At 41.4% G+C, this 18,669-nt stretch overlaps 2 protein-coding genes across 4 annotated transcripts in view; one reads left to right on the top strand and one right to left on the bottom strand.

Moving 5' to 3' along the window:
* The window catches only part of LOC129775363 (uncharacterized oxidoreductase dhs-27-like), a 23,617-nt gene extending 4,948 nt beyond the window's left edge, over positions 1-18,669 (top strand). Inside the window, exons 1-4 of one of the 3 annotated variants that reach the window (XM_055780041.1) lie at positions 4,210-7,294; positions 7,349-10,528; positions 10,586-10,955; positions 16,530-16,879. In XM_055780041.1, coding sequence (XP_055636016.1) covers positions 9,734-10,528; positions 10,586-10,955; positions 16,530-16,744 — 1,380 coding nt within the window. In that variant the 5' untranslated portion in view covers positions 4,210-7,294; positions 7,349-9,733 and the 3' untranslated portion in view covers positions 16,745-16,879. Of the gene's footprint in view, positions 1-4,209; positions 7,295-7,348; positions 10,529-10,585; positions 10,956-16,529; positions 17,572-17,627 lie in introns of those variants that run through there. The other 2 variants (XM_055780042.1, XM_055780040.1) reach the window with 2 other exon arrangements.
* Positions 8-18,669, bottom strand: part of LOC129775362 (G-patch domain and KOW motifs-containing protein) — a 44,450-nt gene continuing 25,788 nt past the window's right edge. Inside the window, exons 3-4 of the mRNA XM_055780038.1 lie at positions 792-924; positions 8-729 (exon numbers count right to left, since the gene is read on the bottom strand). Coding sequence (XP_055636013.1) covers positions 77-729; positions 792-924 — 786 coding nt within the window. The 3' untranslated portion in view covers positions 8-76. The remainder of the gene's footprint in view (positions 730-791; positions 925-18,669) is intronic.

Here is an 18,669-nt window from a genome sequence, read left to right as displayed (position 1 = left end):
AATCATATTTTCGTCGTTTTGCAATGTGTGCTTTCTTTATTTGATACCCATCGATGATTGTAACAAAATCGTTTCACTACCGTCTGCTGCGTGATCGGCTGCGCTGCTTCTTGCTCCTCTTTGTTTTCTTCTTATGGCGCCGATCGTCCTCGTCGGACGAATGAGCCACTCTGTCCCGGGAGTGATCCCGGCGTTGTTTATATTTGTGAGATTTTTTCTTCGTTCCCGAAGATGTCCTTACATAGGAAGATGATTTGTGCTGGTGCCGACTCCGGCCACGGTCATCGGACTCGGACTCCGAATCGTCACTGCTGCTGCTGCTAACATCGTCACGCCTGTGACGCCTGCTACTACTGTGCTTTTCCTCTCGTCTCTTCCCGTCTCGTTCCGCATCCCGACGTGTATCGCGATCCGTGCGCTCAGTTCGGTTGGATTTTCCATCAACCGCTGCTCGATCGTGACGTTTTACTCGTGGAGGTGAAGGGGAGCTGTGACGGTCGTTTCTGTCCTTTCGACTGTGACGATCCGAACGGGAGGGGGATCGGGTATCTTTGTGCACCCTTCGCTCGCTCTTGACCTGGCGATCCGATCGAGAGAATTGGTATCTGGCAGGTGGTGGCGAATCGGACGGTTCTCGTTTTATTTTTCTAACGTCTGGTTTTTCTTCTTTGACAGTCGTTGATTCGCCAGCTGCTGCACGATTTAGGTATTCGTTGTATTTTGCGTTATCTAAAATTGATATAAAGAAATTATACATTTACTTCATGGTGCCATAGAACGAATATACTCACTCAACACATTAGAGTACTGTTTGTATTCAGCTTTCGAAACAAGCTGAAGAAGATATTCCATCAGGAACTCCTGATTAGCTTTAAGTGTCAAGCGAACTAGCACGCGGCCGGTTTCCTCATCCAAGGTTTCAACCTAGAATTGAGTAAAACAGAGGATCGTATCATTTACTGTGAAGTTTTTACTCCATGATTTTTTTCAGTATTATAGTGACTTTCAACGCTTTAGGCTGGTTCGTCACATTTACTTCCATTTTTAGGAAGAATGTCGGAAGTGAGAATTGAACTCGTGACCTTTAGCGTGAGATGTATGGATGTTACCACTACGCCAGATCGCCTCCACACTTAATGATTGTTTCAGAGTTGTTCAAATACCTTCCACATGAATTTTGCAACAACTGACAAAGCGGATGGAGGAAAATGCAATATGATTTATACAATTTTACTTCCATGTGACCAAAGTTTGCGGTAAGTATTGTGCACAAAAAAAAACGGATCGTGATCGTATTTTTTTACTAAATTTACTTCTATTGAATTGAAGTATACAGTATAGGATATAATAACCATCTTCATTTATGAGACAGGTCATTTGAACTTTATTGTTGTGTCCAGGAGCGAAACATTAAAAAAAACTAAAATTCCAGTGTTTCATAACTATAGGACCAGATGAAAAAGCTCTCACTCCTTTATAAAATTAGCGTCAATTTCACATGAATTACAATAAGTTTTTAATCCGTATGTCATCCTTAGTTCTCAACCAGCTCAAATAAGCCATTCGGAGAGGTTTCGACCAAGCTGCGCCATGTTACAGTGTGCATCTCGTTCTACGCAGAGGATACTGCTCGTCTCAGCTCTTCAAATCACTCATACTACTTGTAAACTGCATCTACCATTCGTACGATCACTCCTCATAAGTTCTTGATAGGGTTTTGATCTGGTAAACAAGCTGGCTAGTCCAGAATCAGAAGCCCCTATCAATTAAACCAGGCCTTTCTGGAAATATTTTCCTCAAACCATCAAACTGCCGCCTGCAAAGTTACAAGTTGGAAAATTGCATGACACGTTCCGTATAGCTTTCCAGTATAAAAAATTCTATTCAAGTTGAAGTTCTTCTTATCAGAGATGTTCTTCTAAAATAGTGAAACCCATGGGATTAGCTTCTACATTAGTTTTTGGACCCGCAGCTTTGGAGATGGGATTTTTTTTGTTTGGGGAGAAAAAGGATAAAAAAAAGCCCGGTTTAGATAGCTTATCATCAACGCGAATTAACAGTCAGAAACGCAACGAAGTACTTCAGAATCCTTTAGTTCTGTTGTTGCATCAAAAACACCGTGATAATTGGGTATCTATTCATAAAAACCGGAAGATCATAGCATGGTTTAATGAATAGAGGCTTCAGATTTTGGAGATCAAAACCCTATCAAGGACTTATGAGGAGTGATAGTATGAAAAGTAAATGCAGTTTGCAAGTAGTATTAGTGATTTGAAAAGCTTAAACGAGTAGTATACTCTGCGTAGAACGAGATATACACTACAACATGGCGAAGCTTGGTTGAAACCAACCCGAATTGCTTATTTAAACTGATTGAGAACTAAGGATGACCTACGAATTAAAAAGTTATTGTAATTCATGTGAAATTGACGTTTATTTTGTGAAGTAGTGAGAGTTTTCCATCTGATTCTATAGTTATGAAACACTGGAATTTTAGTTATTTGAATGTTTCGCGCCTGGACACAACAATAAAGTTAAATTGACCAGTCTTCTAAATGAAGATAGTTAAAGGGTGTGTCACATCAAATTGCATCACGGAAAAAACGCTGTAGAAATTTAATTTTTAGGAATTATATCTTCAGCTTTCGCTTATAATCAGATGAGAGTGTATAGATCACGTTGGCCATGCTTCACTGTCAATTTTTCGTAAATTTGGAAAAATGTCGTCGAACGAAAAAGAGGGTCGTGAATTAATCCTGTGCACTCATTTCGAGAATCCGGAGTTGTCACATCGGGACATCGGTAAGATGCTGGGAATCGTCCAATCCACGGTCAGAAGAGTACTAAAACGATACTTCGAGAACCTAACCATCGACCGGAAGGTGAAGAACGGCAAAAATGGATGTTCCGTCAATGAAAAAGGTCACAAGCGCGTAGTTAGGCAGTTTAGACGTGATCCGAGAAGTTCGGTCCGGGAAGTCGCCAATAAGCTGAATTTGTCAAATTCATTCGTCGGACATTTCAGCGGACCAAGCAGCGGAAGGGCCTGCGTACATACAAGGTTCAGAAGGCTCCTAACCGCGACGAAAGGCAAAACATGGTGGGGAAGACGCGAGCCCGGAAGCTGTACACCGAAATGCTGACGAAGCCGCATTGCCTGGTAATGGACGACGAAACCTACGTCAAAGCGGACTTTCGTCAGCTGCCGGGCCTGTTGTTCTTCTCCACAGAGGACAAATTCAGCGTTCCGGAGGAGATTCGCAAGCAGAAACTATTCAAGTTTGCCAAAAAGTACATGGTGTGGCAAGCGATCTGCTCTTTCGGAAAGCGGAGCGCCCCCTTCGTGATGACCGGCACGGTAAACGGGCAGGTTTACCTTAAGGAGTGCCTACAGAAGCGCTTACTACCACTATTGAAGCAGCACGAGGGCCCGACCATCTTCTGGCCGGATCTCGCTTCGTGCCACTATTCAAAGGACGTGTTGGAGTGGTACGAAGCCAACGGGGTCACCTTCGTGCCAAAGGAAATGAACCCGCCCAACGCGCCGGAGCTTCGCCCAATGGAGAAATATTGGGCGATTATGAAGCAGGCCCTCCGGAAGAACCCAAAAGTTGTCAAATCGGAGGCGGACTTCAAGAGAAAATGGATTTCTGTTCAAAAAAAACTACAACCTGACGTTGTACAGAACCTTATGGACGGGGTAAAGAGGAAGGTGCGAGCATACGGGCTTGGGCTCGAAGTATAAATAAAAAGAAAATGCCAAAAGTTGTTTTAGTAGTTTTTATTTTACTGTCTAAAATTTTCAAAAAGATCGGTCTACTGAGCGAATTTCTACAGCGTTTTTTCCGTGATGCAATTTGATGTGACACACCCTATTATTATATCCTACACTATATACGTCAATTGAACCGATTCCCAACATATCTTTGAACATTCAGAAAAATGGAGTGATTATATAGTTATGAAACGCAGTGTATAGAAGTTTTTCCTTAATGTTTTTTTTTATCCAAAATATATATTTTATTAAGGCTCATATGGCGTCAGCCTAACGGGGCCGGGAGTTCAATATTTTGACAATGTTTGCTTAGACTATGTTAGTAATATGTAACCGATTACTCGCGGTTGACTCGAGGTTAGTATTACAAGTGTTCTCATAATTGGTATGTCGCAGTCTTCGATGCTCTGTACGTGTGCCCGACACAGGATACTTCCTATTGGGATGCAGCTGACCATTAATCAGCAACGCCCCCCTAGTCTGTACCCCATATCTAGCGTGGTGCGTCTTTCTCGACTCGAGGAATCCAGGATAGAATGGCGGCGCAATCATCAGCTCGTGTAGAGTTGTCATGAGCGGTACAACCTTTGGCTTTTGTTGAATAATCAGTGGACTGCACAACCTTCGGCCCGTGCTTTCCTAAGGAGTGTGTGTATGTATTGCCGCGACTAAGTAAAAGTTTATCGATCGGATAGGAGGGATATGAAACGGGGACACAACGAAGGAAACATCATTAAACGTTGACATCGGCGTTTCTGAGGAACATTTCTTTAATGTTAATAAGATAATGTTAATAAGATAGAAAACCGATTACTCGCGGTCGACTCGAGTTTAGAAGGGTGATATATTTTCTTCAGGAAAAGGAGATATAAGGATACTGTAATAATGTTCACACTCATCACACTCAATTCTTTATCCTATTCTTATATCTATTATGTAATTACATTTCACCTTATTGCGATCCGATTTCTCTCGAAGCAAAAGGAAAAGGAGAATCTACGGATATAAGGACAATCCCACACGTATATCGATAATCTTTAAGAAGACACACGAGGGCAGTCCGATAAGTACTTAGCCTACAAAAAAACAAAAATTTTGGAAAAGTGGCGATTTATTTCTTAACATAGTCTCTTTTTAGCTCGATACACTTTACCCAGCGATGCTCCAACTTTTTCAATCCATCTGAAAAATACGTTTTCTTGAGATCTGCAAAGTAGACCTTCGTGACGGCAAAGACCTCCTCATTCGACTCAAATTTCTGCAGGGCAAGTGATTCTTTCAAGTTGGAAACAAAAAAAAGTCGCGGGGCCAAATCTGGAGAACACGGTGGATGGGGCAGCTTAACCCTATCACGATTCTTACGTAGATTTTAGGTGACTTGGTTTTTTACATGGGTTTTCGAAATCACGCGGTTTTTTACGCTATTTTTCCAATAAGCACGGTTTTTTACGAGGTACGTATTCCCCGCGTAAAAAAACCTGAGTGTATCGAACAACTATTCTCTCAGTGATGAATTATGGCAGTTTCTGTTTTCAAACAGCTGCCAAAACACACCTCATTAAACTTGAGCAAGTTTAATACCATTGTCTCCGTACTGCGTTGTGATGTATGCCCTTAACACACACCATGAGTCTCGAGGTTTTGGCAAGCACTGAATAATCACTTCAATTTAGTGTTGTAAACGGTCGACATTTCTCTCAACCATTACATACTGCTCTAGCGCGAGTCACGGCTCAATATGTACACCCAGGTTTTTCTTTGCGGGGGATACGTACCTCGTAAAAAACCGCGTTAAATGGAAAATCCACGTTAATTGGAAAATCCGCGTAAAAAACGCGTTAATTGAAAAATCCGCGTAAAAAAAATCCATGTCACCTAATGATAGATATCAAATGGGACTATCTTTACGTAGAACGGAAGTAAAAAGTTGAGTGTTGCTCGCTTCCGAAAACCCGTAGTTTTATCCTGCAATTTCGTTGGTTACTGGTAACTATAGTTCGGTTTTCCTCACGAATGAGGTCATCTGCTGTTGCTAGAAGATTCCCTAGTAATTTGTACACTCTTCTACCGATGCACGTTCAGTACCACTGTTGGACAGTCCAGAGCTAAGTAGACAGGGAAAAACATTCACGAATCGCTGCCAGAGCTGCGATTTGTCGTGAGAATCAAGTGATGGTACTCACACAAAGATAATCAACAAATTTTGTACGACGATTATATTTGGTGACCATCTCAAAGCCAGTTCAATAGTGTGAGAAGAGTATTATCACAACACTAACACATGGTGAGCTTCTACTTGACAGTAGAAATTCGAGCTCTTTGGTGAGTGTCCTGTTGCTGAAATGTCAGAATAGTGCGACACTCAAAAGTCTAGCTGATGGTTTAGTGTTTGGCGATATTCACAACATTCGCCTCTTTGTGTTCGTCCTTTACGGCCAGGGATGCCAGATGTGAATATACAGTTTCATTTTAAATACAATTTGAAGAATATTGTATTTTCAGGCATGTATTTTCTTTTCATCTTTTCAGATGGCCTTAATGTTTTTAGTGGCACTTCGCCGACTCTACGTAGTATCACACGTGTCATTTGTATTAGTACTTAGTTTGTGGAATGACACGCCTTGATTATCCCCTCTATTGCGGATCCCGATCGGGTTTGAAATTAGCAAAATGATGCATTTTGAAACACGTTCGACTTCGATTTTTTTTACCAAATTTGTTTCTCATCGTTGCAACGATGCTAAATTCGTAGACATATTCGCAATTTTACTGATGTTTGATGTCCTGCCTATCCTGTTGCAGACTTATATTTTCAGTTGCAAGCTGCAGTGATATGGCATTTCTACTCTTTTTTTACTCTGGAGGTGATGACATTTACTTTGACAAAGGCCAACATGAAAACAACAAGTCACCAAGTATTTTTGTATACATTATACATCAAATATTTTTGTGTACACTGGCTCTCTGGGTTGACCGCTACCGACCGCGCCAGCTATCCAAACTGGACTACCACAAAACGCAAGTTACGCATCTGATCAATCTTTGCTCCCAGGGAGACTTCCCGCATGTTCTACGGCCCTTCCAGGCCAGTAACAAAACTCGCATCATGTGTCTGCTGCGGAAACTTTACCAACCGGGCGCGGAACGGCTACGCAATGAGATAATGAATTTCACAACGCCCTCGAACCGGAAGGTGGAAATCAGGAGCATCAGCAGTAATTACCACATCGAGTTGAATTCATCGGTTGCCGTGATATATAACAGGGTGGTCGTGTCGAATTTGATCAAGCAAATTGATCCCAGTGGGTAGAGGGAATATGAGACTCGTCTTGTCCGAAGTGGATTAGTTGATAAAAGATACCCAGGATGCGCTGAGAAGAACCATTGAAAAGTATTTGTCTACGTGCAGATTGATTTTGTGCGCCAATTCTACTTCGCGGGTTATCCCCGCGGTTAGGAGTCGTTGCTTGAGTAAGAGTGCCGGCTCTATCTTAGGAGGATATTCTTCAAATTTTCTATGTAAGATTGTCATTTGTTTGTTTCTTGAATGTAACAACACTATTTGCATTTCAGCACATTCCTTCGGAGCTAACGAAAAGAATTACGCTATCCTCATGCTGGAAGCTTGCAAGGTACAACTGTAACCGTTCACGGTCAACTATAAGGTGCCGTAAATCGACAGGCAAATATTCCTTCGAGAAACCGCCAATCAGATTGTCCTCGAACAAAGTCCACAGAAGCTGGAAGTGGTGACGAAACAGCTATACGAACTGCTATCCCAAGGCGTTCTATCGAATGTTATAATCTGTGGATTGGTACCTAATCTGGTTAAAAATTGCGACGAGTCTGAAGACGCAAACGTTGAATTTTGCCGGGTACTATGAACACCGGATGCAGCAAGGAAGCAAACATATATTCCATCTGGAATTGTTCGTGGCGCAGTTAATGGCACGGTATAAGAAGTTTCTCAATAAAGCCTCAATGCAAGTGGATGATTTTTAAGCGATTCTTTGAGATCGCAATTTTCTTTCGTTTTATGAAAAAATTAAATTTTTGTGTTCATCACACGTTTATTAACTAAACTTCAATAGTTCTGGTAATGATTAACACAAAATAAAAAAAAAACACGCATTGTCGGTTTTCAATCGGATCGTTTTCATGATCCGCAAAACAATTATGAAATGGTAAATTTATCAATATACTTAAATACCATTTCATTCAAAAACCATTATGATGCACCATGTTCATTTGAAAATTATATTTAATGTAACTTTTAAAATCATGACACCATAATATTTTTTATTATATATGTCTGTTCATTTTAACTACAAGAAATAAATATTCGCTCGATTAATCGAATACTGAAAGACAATTGTTCGAATGAATCGAATATTGGCCCCACGATTAATCGATAATCGAATAAACGAAAAATTTAGACATCTCTAACAACAACAACAACTTCTACTTCAACAAACGAATCTAAACAACCGTCGCGATTGTCAAGAATGATTGGAACTGTCTGATCACTCACATTTCTACTACCATCATACGCCACAACCACCGCTCTCGTAACGTAAAGTTGTAAACAGAGCGATCAGCAGTGAGAGGCATTGGAACCAACCGTCATTTGGTTAGGTGTCAGAAACAAAATAGTGAGTATCACTACTGAATATTTGGATCTCACGTGCCGTGAGAGGAATTGAGTGACTATGGTCAGCTTTTTTGTGACATTGACGGTGATGGATTGCAGCTCTGATCGCTGCTCGTAAAAACTCCGTCCCGTTGTACCGCCCGGCGAGCTCCCCGTTACCCAACACCTAAAATCCACGTAAGAATCGTGATAAGGTGCGGCACTAAGCGCTCCGTTACAAGTACTAATAACCGTAATGTGCTCTGAGGGAACATGAGAGAAAAATGTGAGTTGAGGGGACGCGGGTACCGCGTAAAATAAAACTGCGTTAATTGGAAAATCAGTGTAAAAAAACGTGTTAATTGGAAAATCCGCGTAAAAAAACCTTGTAAAAAAAACGTGCAAAAAGACCTGGGTGTATTGCCATTGTGACCAAGAATGCATTGCTCGGTTCCAACAGTCACCTCAGAAATAAACGCACAATCGCAAACACGACCATCAATTGAGCGTTTATATATTCTCTCTTTCTGTCGAACGTACCCAGAAGAGCGGTGAATATATGCTATTTTAAATCTACCATTCGTGCTCATAACCATCCTTTAATTCCAGCTTATATGACCGTAGTTTTAATGTCATTTGGCATTGAAACTGCAGTGGTATGCATTCTTATTCTCTCTTTATTCTGCATTCAAGCGTAGCTGCACACATATATCCACCTTCTCACTCACACATCCATACACGATGGATGATATTTAGACGAATTGCTTAGATCAAAGCAACCGACAAACTCCCCCCTATCAAGTGCGAATGTGTTGAATGAACGTTTTCAGCGATGAGCGTTCCCCGTGAACACTGTTGTTTAATTACGGGACGAGGAATAGCTAATGAATAAGATGGAAAAAAACGAAATGTCATATGACATTTTTAGTTCGATGGTACTTTGACTGTTCATGTTATGATGTTCATTAATGACACAGCACATACGTCTCCATAAATAGATGGTAACCATTAGCAAGACTGCTTCAATTTGTTATTTCATCGGTTCCTCGTCCGGTGTGAGGTTATGAACCCATTGGTGATCGGAAGTTTTGTTAATTTTAATTCACTTCTCTAATATTTCATCTTCTATATCAGTTTTCGCTTATCAATGTCATAATCTCACAAAATGGATCGATAAATCATCAAAGAAAAAACAATGCACCAAAGATAACACTCATTCCACCTGACGCCGACATTCCTCTTATCGCACGCATACTCACACACTCAGGTTTATCGAATCTTATCGGGCCAGTCCATTCACCGTTTATCGCCGCGAACGAACAGGAGCAATGAAGCCGGCTGTAAGCAACATTCCCCACTTCGTCCAGGATGGTATCCGGAAAACAGCTTCCAAACTAAACTTCGGCCCCCAATTCACCGTTGATTACGACTTCCGCAGTGGTGCAAACAGTTCGAGCTGTGTTTCCATCATCTACCGCATCACGTTACGAGAAGAACCACGTGAAGTTACACTCCTCTGCAAGGGTCCTCTGGCGGGGGCCAATGACACTTTGCTAGCTCTGTTCGAACGGGAGGTTTACATCTACCAGCAGCTTCTACCGGCTTTTGGAGAATTCCAGCGCGAGCACGGCATTGAGCAGACGGCCGAAGAATTTGTTTTCGCACCGAATTGCTACTACGCCTACTACGACGCGAAATGCCGGGAAGGTATTCTGATACTGGAGGATGTGAGCAGACGATTGTTTGGCGATCGGAGCCGGTTTGGGGCCACCGATTACGACCATGGGCGACTAGTAATGGTTCAACTGGGAAGATTGCATGCAGTTTCGCTGGCTCTGAAGGAACAACATCCCAAACTGTTTGGTCGTTTTCAACAACTGGGAGATGTCACCAAGGAGCAAGTTTTAGCGATGGATGAGTTCAAGAGTGTGATGGATCTATCATTTGACCAGGCTATCGCTACGCTGAACGTGCACGAGACGGCGAAAAAGGAAAAGTTGGCCAAGTTGAAGCGCTCGTTCGTGGAGGATCTGAGGGCAATCGGAGACGGCGAACAGTCCGAGCCATTTTGCGTTGTTTGCCACGGAGATTACAGCGGCAGTAATTTTATGTATAACTACAACGTGAGTTTTTTCCATTGATGTTACTAAACTTAATCTCAAGGGTTATGTCAATTGCAGAGTGGTTTCCCCAATCGAATGGTGATACTGGATTGGCAGCTAGCAAAGTATGGATCGCCTGCGGTGGATTTTCTCCACTTCATGTTTCTCAGCACAGATGAATCATTTCGGCGCCTTCACTACGACAACATGCTGCAGACGTACCATGGCGCTTTGAGGGACCACTTGGAACGTTTGGGAGAGCACAATGCAACGGAGCGATTTCCATTGACCACGCTGATGCGATTAATCCGTTCGCAAGCCAAGTATGCAGCTACGCTGGCAGTACTGCAAATACCGATGACGATTGTCAGCGCCCGAATAGATTCAAGAGAGGATGAGCCGGGGGTATCGGGAGGAACCGAGCTGAAGTATCAAACTCAAATGAATGGTTTGTTGAGAGATATGTTTAGGTTAGGGTACATTTAGAATACAAGAAAACAATTGGTAATATATAAGGTTCAAAGCTCCTTCCTTCTTTCCAAAATTCCTTTTCAGTTTCGGGTGGTTTCTCCCAACATAACAAAGTCGTTATTAATGTTATAGCGAAGCTATGCATTTCCACTAGAATGACAGTAATGATAAGATTTTAAGTTGGCCTCAAGTTCACCAAGATCTGCTGGTTTATTGGCACCAACCTCATCTTTTTTCGAAATAACATTAGAAGGATGATGTCCAAGACACGGACGCATTGTTAACGTAGTACTACGAAATTATAGTTGGCGAGAACAAACATAATATAAATTTCAGAGTGAACCCTTCAGTACAACATATTTTCATCTTCAGTTTTCCACCAAAGAACATAGCTCTCATCACTGAAAAATACTTTCTTCACATAGGGCTTCAATTGTGCTGCATTTTGATGCAAATTCAACCAGAAAATAATGCTCGAATTCACGAAAATTTATGATCTATCGGAAAAACCACCAATAAGTCCAAACACACTCACATACACTTTTTATTACTTCGGATATTACTTCAGTATGCATTGAAATTTTACAAATAACTCTCTAGTAGAAAGTTTTGTGGGTCCTAAAAAGAACGTGATTTGAGAAAGCGGCTGAAGATGATTGATTCATTATTCATTCTTGTTCTCGACAACTTGGTCATATGTATTGATCGTATTCATCGCGAAGCTATCGCCGCGATCATTTTCGCAGTTGACACACGTTCGATCACAGGCGATTATATTTTGTTTCACCAGCACGACTAGTTCTTATTCCTTAAACACTTCAACCTACCTCCGGCAACGCATTAAACAACAATGTGTGCGGGTGATACAGAAATACATAAGCACTCTTCACCAGACGGCAATAAAATCGACGCGGTGATTCTACCGAACAAAATTGTAATACGGCAGTTGGAATTCACGTGGAGGCAAACATCAAACAAATAAATGTATTGAAAAACCCAACTACACAGTGCATTAATTGCGACGAACATCATCGGTCAACGGAGACCTATTCCGGTTTTAGCGCTTCTTCCACTCCATACTACGGGCAAAAGCAGAAGAACCACTCCATTAAACGGCATAGAAAACACTTCAATCTTCCTTTGACTACGCATAAAATAACAATGTATGAGTGTGATGCAAAAATACAGAAACGCTCTTCACCAGACCAAATAACAAGAACCTCTGTGTGTGGTGACGGCATTAGCAAATAATGTTGTCTGCTCGCTAGCAGGGTTGATACTGTTATTTGAAATCGCGAATGGCTTATTTATACCGAAACGAGACGGCCGACGAAACTGATGCATTACTTACTCGTTAATGCATGCGTGTGTATTAAAGCACATGAATATGCAGATGGGAAAACGGAAATGCTTCCAATTTTCGCTCATTTACGCCGGTTACGAATTAGGGAATCGCGATGTACAAGAGAATTTAAGATTTGATAGGTATATGAATCATCAAAATCCGTTCGTAACGATAATTGTTACGAACTTCAACATTATTCTATAAAATAGTAAAAATTCTGATTTAGTAGCCGTTAACTGAGAAAGTGCAACGGTCTTGGCGCTAATACCTTTAACTTTCCTGTCTCGAGCCCTTTTATATGCTCTTGTTCGGATACTAGTCCCCCTGCAGCTGGCTTGTATCATCAGATTGAATGATTGATTATTTTTGCTACTAGAGAGGCTTTAATCTACAAACTTCGTTCGCCTTTAGTCTTGAAAAAAAAACTTATTAGAAGCTCAATCAATGCAGAGTTCTGAAATTGAACCCCGGCTATTTGTCCTTGCTCATCAATTTATATCGTATTTAAAATGACGAATTTTGTACAGAAAAACGCCAGTTGTGGAAAGTATTATAAATACGTATTATAGAATACGATCCAACGGTAATCATTTGTGAAAAGTGGTTTAAACGATTCAGAAGCAATTATTTTTATTTGGAGGATACAAAATTTAAAAACAATAATAACATGAAATAACTTATCACTGGTCAATGGCATCCATTGCAATTAATACGTTTGAGCAGAGCTATAAAAAACGGCCGGGATAACACAATAGATACGACAAGATAATTTTACAACATAACAACACCAAACCACATGTTAATAGATCTGTCAAGAACGATTTATTTAAAAAATAAACAAAAAATAAAGCTTTTTTAGGACATTTTCTATGCACAACTCTAATATTACGACTTCGATGCTGTTGAAAATCCGAGTTATTTCTTCTTTAAGTTCCTCCGAATTTTGTGGCTCATTAACATAGCAACGGTCCTTCACGTACCCTCAGAGGAAGTAATCGACGGAGAGAAATGTTGAAATTCTTAGATCTTATTAAAATATGAACTTTTCTCGAAAATGTCAACTTTCTAGCCTTCATAGTTTCAGGAATGGAGTCTGCTTAAAAAATAATGTTTTACTCGTAACATTTTTGAGTGTAAATTCTCGTGTTAGGCATGTTCTTGTCATGTTACTAAATTGAAAAAAGTTTGCAGATCATGTAAATCACGATATTCTGTACATAAAATTGTTACAAGTTGAACATTTATAGTATTTTTTCAAAGAAACCATAAAAAAGTTGTTGGAAAAACTCTTTCCCTGTAAAAGTACTCATCTTCCGATGTATGAATGACCTATTGGTAATTGTAGGGGCTATTCATATCACTTTTCTTCAGAATTTTGAATAACAAAAAAAATATTTTTGAGGAAAAAAATTCATGCTTAAAATATTATTTTTTCAGTAAGATATTGTTTTATAAATTTGCTTGATATTTTTTAATGACAGCATAAATAATTTCCTACATTTCATTTTCTAACCAACATTTTGTAAGTCTCATAGTTTTTGAGTGAAATTTTTTTGAAGCAAAGTATACAAAGTTGCTTAAATGAACAATGTCTTTACACCCACGAGGTTTCACTGCAATCTGGCCAGTCGAGTTGTCATGAAATTCGTCGTATTCGGTATACCAGGCACTATCCAGCATAACATCCAAGTCTCGTACTTCAGTTACTCTTGACAAAGACTGTCCTGCCATGGAGTAAAGGGTGTGTCACATCAAATTGCATCACGGAAAAAACGCTGTAGAAATTCGCCCAGTAGACCGATCCTTTTGAAAATTTTAGACAGTAAAATAAAAACTATTAAACAACTTTTGGCATTTTCTTTTTATTCATACTTCGAGCCCAAGCCCGTATGCTCGCACCTTCCTCTTTACCCCGTCCATAAGGTTCTGTACAACGTCAGGTTGTAGTTTTTTTTGAACAGAAATCCATTTTCTCTTGAAGTCCGCCTCCGATTTGACAACTTTTGGGTTCTTCCGGAGGGCCTGCTTCATAATCGCCCAATATTTCTCTATTGGGCGAAGCTCCGGCGCGTTGGGCGGGTTCATTTCCTTTGGCACGAAGGTGACCCCGTTAGCTTCGTACCACTCCAACACGTCCTTTGAATAGTGGCACGAAGCGAGATCCGGCCAGAAGATGGTCGGGCCCTCGTGCTGCTTCAATAGTGGTAGTAAGCGCTTCTGTAGGCACTCCTTAAGGTAAACCTGCCCGTTTACCGTGCCGGTCATCACGAAGGGGGCGCTCCGCTTTCCGCAAGAGCAGATCGCTCGCCACACCATGTACTTTTTGGCAAACTTGGATAGTTTCTGCTTGCGAATCTCCTCCGGAACGCTGAATTTGTCCTCTGCGGAGAATAACAACAGGCCCGGCAGCTGACGAAAGTCCGCTTTGACGTAGGTTTCGTCGTCCATTACCAGGCAATGCGGCTTCGTCAGCATTTCGGTGTACAGCTTCCGGGCTCGCGTTTTCCCCACCATGTTTTGCCTTTCGTCGCGGTTAGGAGCCTTCTGAACCTTGTATATACGCAGGCCCTCCCGCTGCTTGGTCCGCTGGACGAATGAACTTGAAAAATTCAGCTTATTGGCGACATCCCGGACCGAACTTCTCGGATCACGTCTAAACTGCTTAACTACGCGCTTGTGATCTTTTTCACTGACGGAGCATCCATTTTTGCCGTTCTTCACCTTCCGGTCGATGGTTAGGTTCTCGAAGTATCGTTTTAGTACTCTGCTGACCGAGGATTGGACGATTCCCAGCATCTTACCGATGTCCCGATGTGACAACTCCGGATTCTCGAAATGAGTGTGCAGGATTAATTCACGACCCTCTTTTTCGTTCGACGACATTTTTCCAAATTTACGAAAAATTGACAGTGAAGCATGGCCAACGTGATCTATACACTTTTATCTGATTATAAGCGAAAGCTGAAGATATAATTCCTAAAAATAAATTTCTACAGCGTTTTTTCCGTGATGCAATTTGATGTGACACACCCTTTAGTCAAAAAATTGGTTTCGTCTTTCGATGGAAGAAGGTAACACTGCATTTAAAAATGCTAAATGTCATGAAATTGTGAGTACACCCCATTTCAAAACGATGCACCGCCGACAGTCCTGTCGACTACTAATAGTTATGTAGATCTTCACGTCGTCTGCATAAAAGGACCGGCATCCAGATGGAAGGATTCTGTCGATTTCTTTGGTGTATAATACAAATAGTAATGGCCCTAAATTGCTTCCCTGTGGTAATCCGGATAAATTGGAAAATGTTTCATAAAATTGCGATCACACAGGTAGGATCTGAACCAGGTCACGAGAGCGGGAGACACATCAATCTCTTGCTAACTTCTTGCTAATAATATTCCATTATCAATACGATCGAACGCGGTTATGAGATTCATACAGACAGCGTCGACTTGTGTTCCTGAATCCATGCCATGTAGGCATGTGGAGATGAATTGTATAACATTAGTTGAGACCGATCGCTTTAGAATGGATCCTTGTTATTCAGTGAAGATGAGAGCTGACAAACAATGCATCATTTACGATGATCTTGAATATCTTCCAATAAGCTCAAAGTAATGTGATACCACGATAGTTTTCAGTGTCATCCTTATCATCTTTTTGTACACTGGGAACATGATCGAAAATTTCCAACAAGTAGAGAAATTACATTGGTCCAAAGAAGCTTCGTATAAAACAGTCAGAGGATAGAAGTCAGTAGAATTTTTCAACACACTGTCCGGGCTTCCATCAGAGCCAACAGATCTGGTTGCCCTCAATTTGTATATGGCTAATTAGTTGGTCCGCTGAAATTTTTAAAGTATTAAACTTGATTACATCCCCAGGAGTTTTATCAAGTGCATCAATTATTTGAGAACCCGAGATGTATATCAACGGGAGAGCCATTTTCCTTCCCTGAAGTTCACGAAAGAACTAAATTGTTTCGAGTTCTGGGTACGAACCACGTAACAGATATTCGATAACGACACGCTGTGGTATGTAGAAACAGTTCTACACACTCCCACTCCTCAGAAGCAAAACAACCTCCATCCCTATTTAAGAAGTAAATTTGAAAACCTCTTAATTCTAAAGCCGACCAGTATCGCGTTTCGCGATAAGACACCCAGATAAGATACACAAAGTTTTAGATTTTTTATTTTATCATAGGTCAAATCATTCATTCAAAGGACACATACCATTTTTCGGGTCGAACAGTATCTTGTCGGTCGATAAGTCAACTATGTCGGAAGCGATCCCCGTGCCCATCATGGATTTCACCAGTGATTTGGACGGCCCAAGGCGTAACAGTGGATCTTTCGTGCTCAGGGAAGAGGTTCCAATCGTGGACGACACAGGCCGCGACGATGGATCATTCGTGTTGAGAGAAGCGGTGCCCATAATTGATAACGGCTGTCTCCCTTTGCCGGCATACGTTGAGGAATCAATCGTCCGTGTAGTTCCGCAGGAAGGGTTCACTCCAGGAAGGTTTTCGATCTCAATCGACGGCCTCAAGGGATGTGAAGGATTGATCGGCGAGCTGTACAATGCCGTCGTGAAGGAGGAGGATATTTCGCGAGAACTGAGCATTCTTTGCAAGATTCCCCCGTTAGATCCGATTCGGAGGGCACGGCTCAACTCTACCGCATTGTTCGAAAGAGAAATCAATGTTTATGCTAATGTGCTGCCAGCACTGTTCGAGTTTCAACGTGAGAAAGGCGTTACCGAAGAGATGAACGCTGGATTTTTCAATGTTCCGAGGTGTTATTTCACCCACTTCGACGCTGGTAGCGAGGAAGCATTGATTCTTCTGGAGAATTTACGTGCCCGGAAATTCAGCACATGGAACAAGTTGGAACCAATGAATTATGAACACACACGCTTGGTGATGACGCAGCTGGGAAAATTTCATGCTCTGTCGCTAGCAGTGAAAGATCAGCGGCCAGATTTATTCCTGCACTGCAAACTACCCGATGCGGTCGTTCCTGCCATGCAGGAATCCGCAGAAATTATGAATATGGTCGAGTTCGCACTGGAAGCGGTGATTCATGTGCTGGATCCGCAAGAGGAGAAAGCTCGCTGGAAAGTGGAAGGTCTTCGTTATGACTTCTTCGAAACGCTCAAGAGTAGTGTGGATCCGCAACGGGCAGAACCGTATGCCGTGCTGAACCATGGCGATTGCTGGGTGAACAATCTTATGTTTCAATACCAGGTGAGAATAAATATTAGATATTCTTGACTGTGAGTTATTATGGAAATCATTCGCAGAATGGAACGCCACGAGAAATCATCTTCTTGGACTGGCAACTGATACGATACGGATCACCGGCATTGGATGTGTTGTACTTTTTGTTCTGTTGCACGGATCAGCCCTTTCGAAACAAACACTTCGATGAGATCGTTCGGATTTACTACACTGCGTTGAAAGAACTTCTAGAGGAGCTGGGAAGTGACCCTATGGAAGTTTTTCCGTTCACAGCGCTGCTTAGGCATTTGAAAACGTTCGGCAAGTTCGCAGTGATAATGTGTGCCTTGGATATACCCATACTATGTACGGACCCAGCGGACATTCGAAGCCACGAGGATGCGGCTAGCGCCTTCGCGGAATCGATAGAGGCACAGCAGCGCTACCAGTGCCGTATGGGAGGTGTTGTGCGAGATGCAGTCAAGTACGGCTATCTGTAGCTGTGATTACTTGTGAACGATAACGTTGGCAATCAACGATTGTTAATGTCATCGTAGTGTTTCGACCACAAATATAAAATAATTACAGTAGAACCCCGATTATCTACGGAATTGAGTGGTAAAGTCACTGCGGATAACCAATAAAGGACTAAAGATGAGGTCAAAATAGGCCCAAAAAATATATTCCAGCATGAAAACTTTGATCATTTTGCATGCCCAGTGAATCATGTGGTAATGTTTTTGCACCAACTAACAGCTTAATTTATTGGCTTCACTATCAATTTCATTTTTGTATAACTTTAGTAGGCAATCTATTTGGTTCAAAGCAACTAAGCGCGGAAGGCATTTCAGTAACATAGTTTGACAAATAACAAAACCAAATAAATACAAAAAATATGTAATTTTTTCTACAATATTACTTTGATAAAAGAACGCACATTGTGATGTAGGAACACCTACAGAAAAAATGCCGGTGTTGGCCAATGTTCGATTTTTTGCTGATTGGAAACAGCTGATTCATGATCCATTCTCGTTCACAAGCACAAGCTGGTCATAAGGGTGCCAATGAAAGTGGTCATCTCTAATTTCAAAAAGTTAACCCATAAATAATGTTCCCCACCTCGAA

This window comes from Toxorhynchites rutilus, chromosome 3 (genome assembly GCF_029784135.1).
Source record: "Toxorhynchites rutilus septentrionalis strain SRP chromosome 3, ASM2978413v1, whole genome shotgun sequence".
In the NCBI taxonomy this organism is placed as follows: Eukaryota; Metazoa; Arthropoda; class Insecta; order Diptera; family Culicidae; genus Toxorhynchites; species Toxorhynchites rutilus.
The sequence above is the reverse complement of the archived record's forward strand: the minus strand, read 5'-3'. Positions and strand labels throughout refer to the sequence as shown.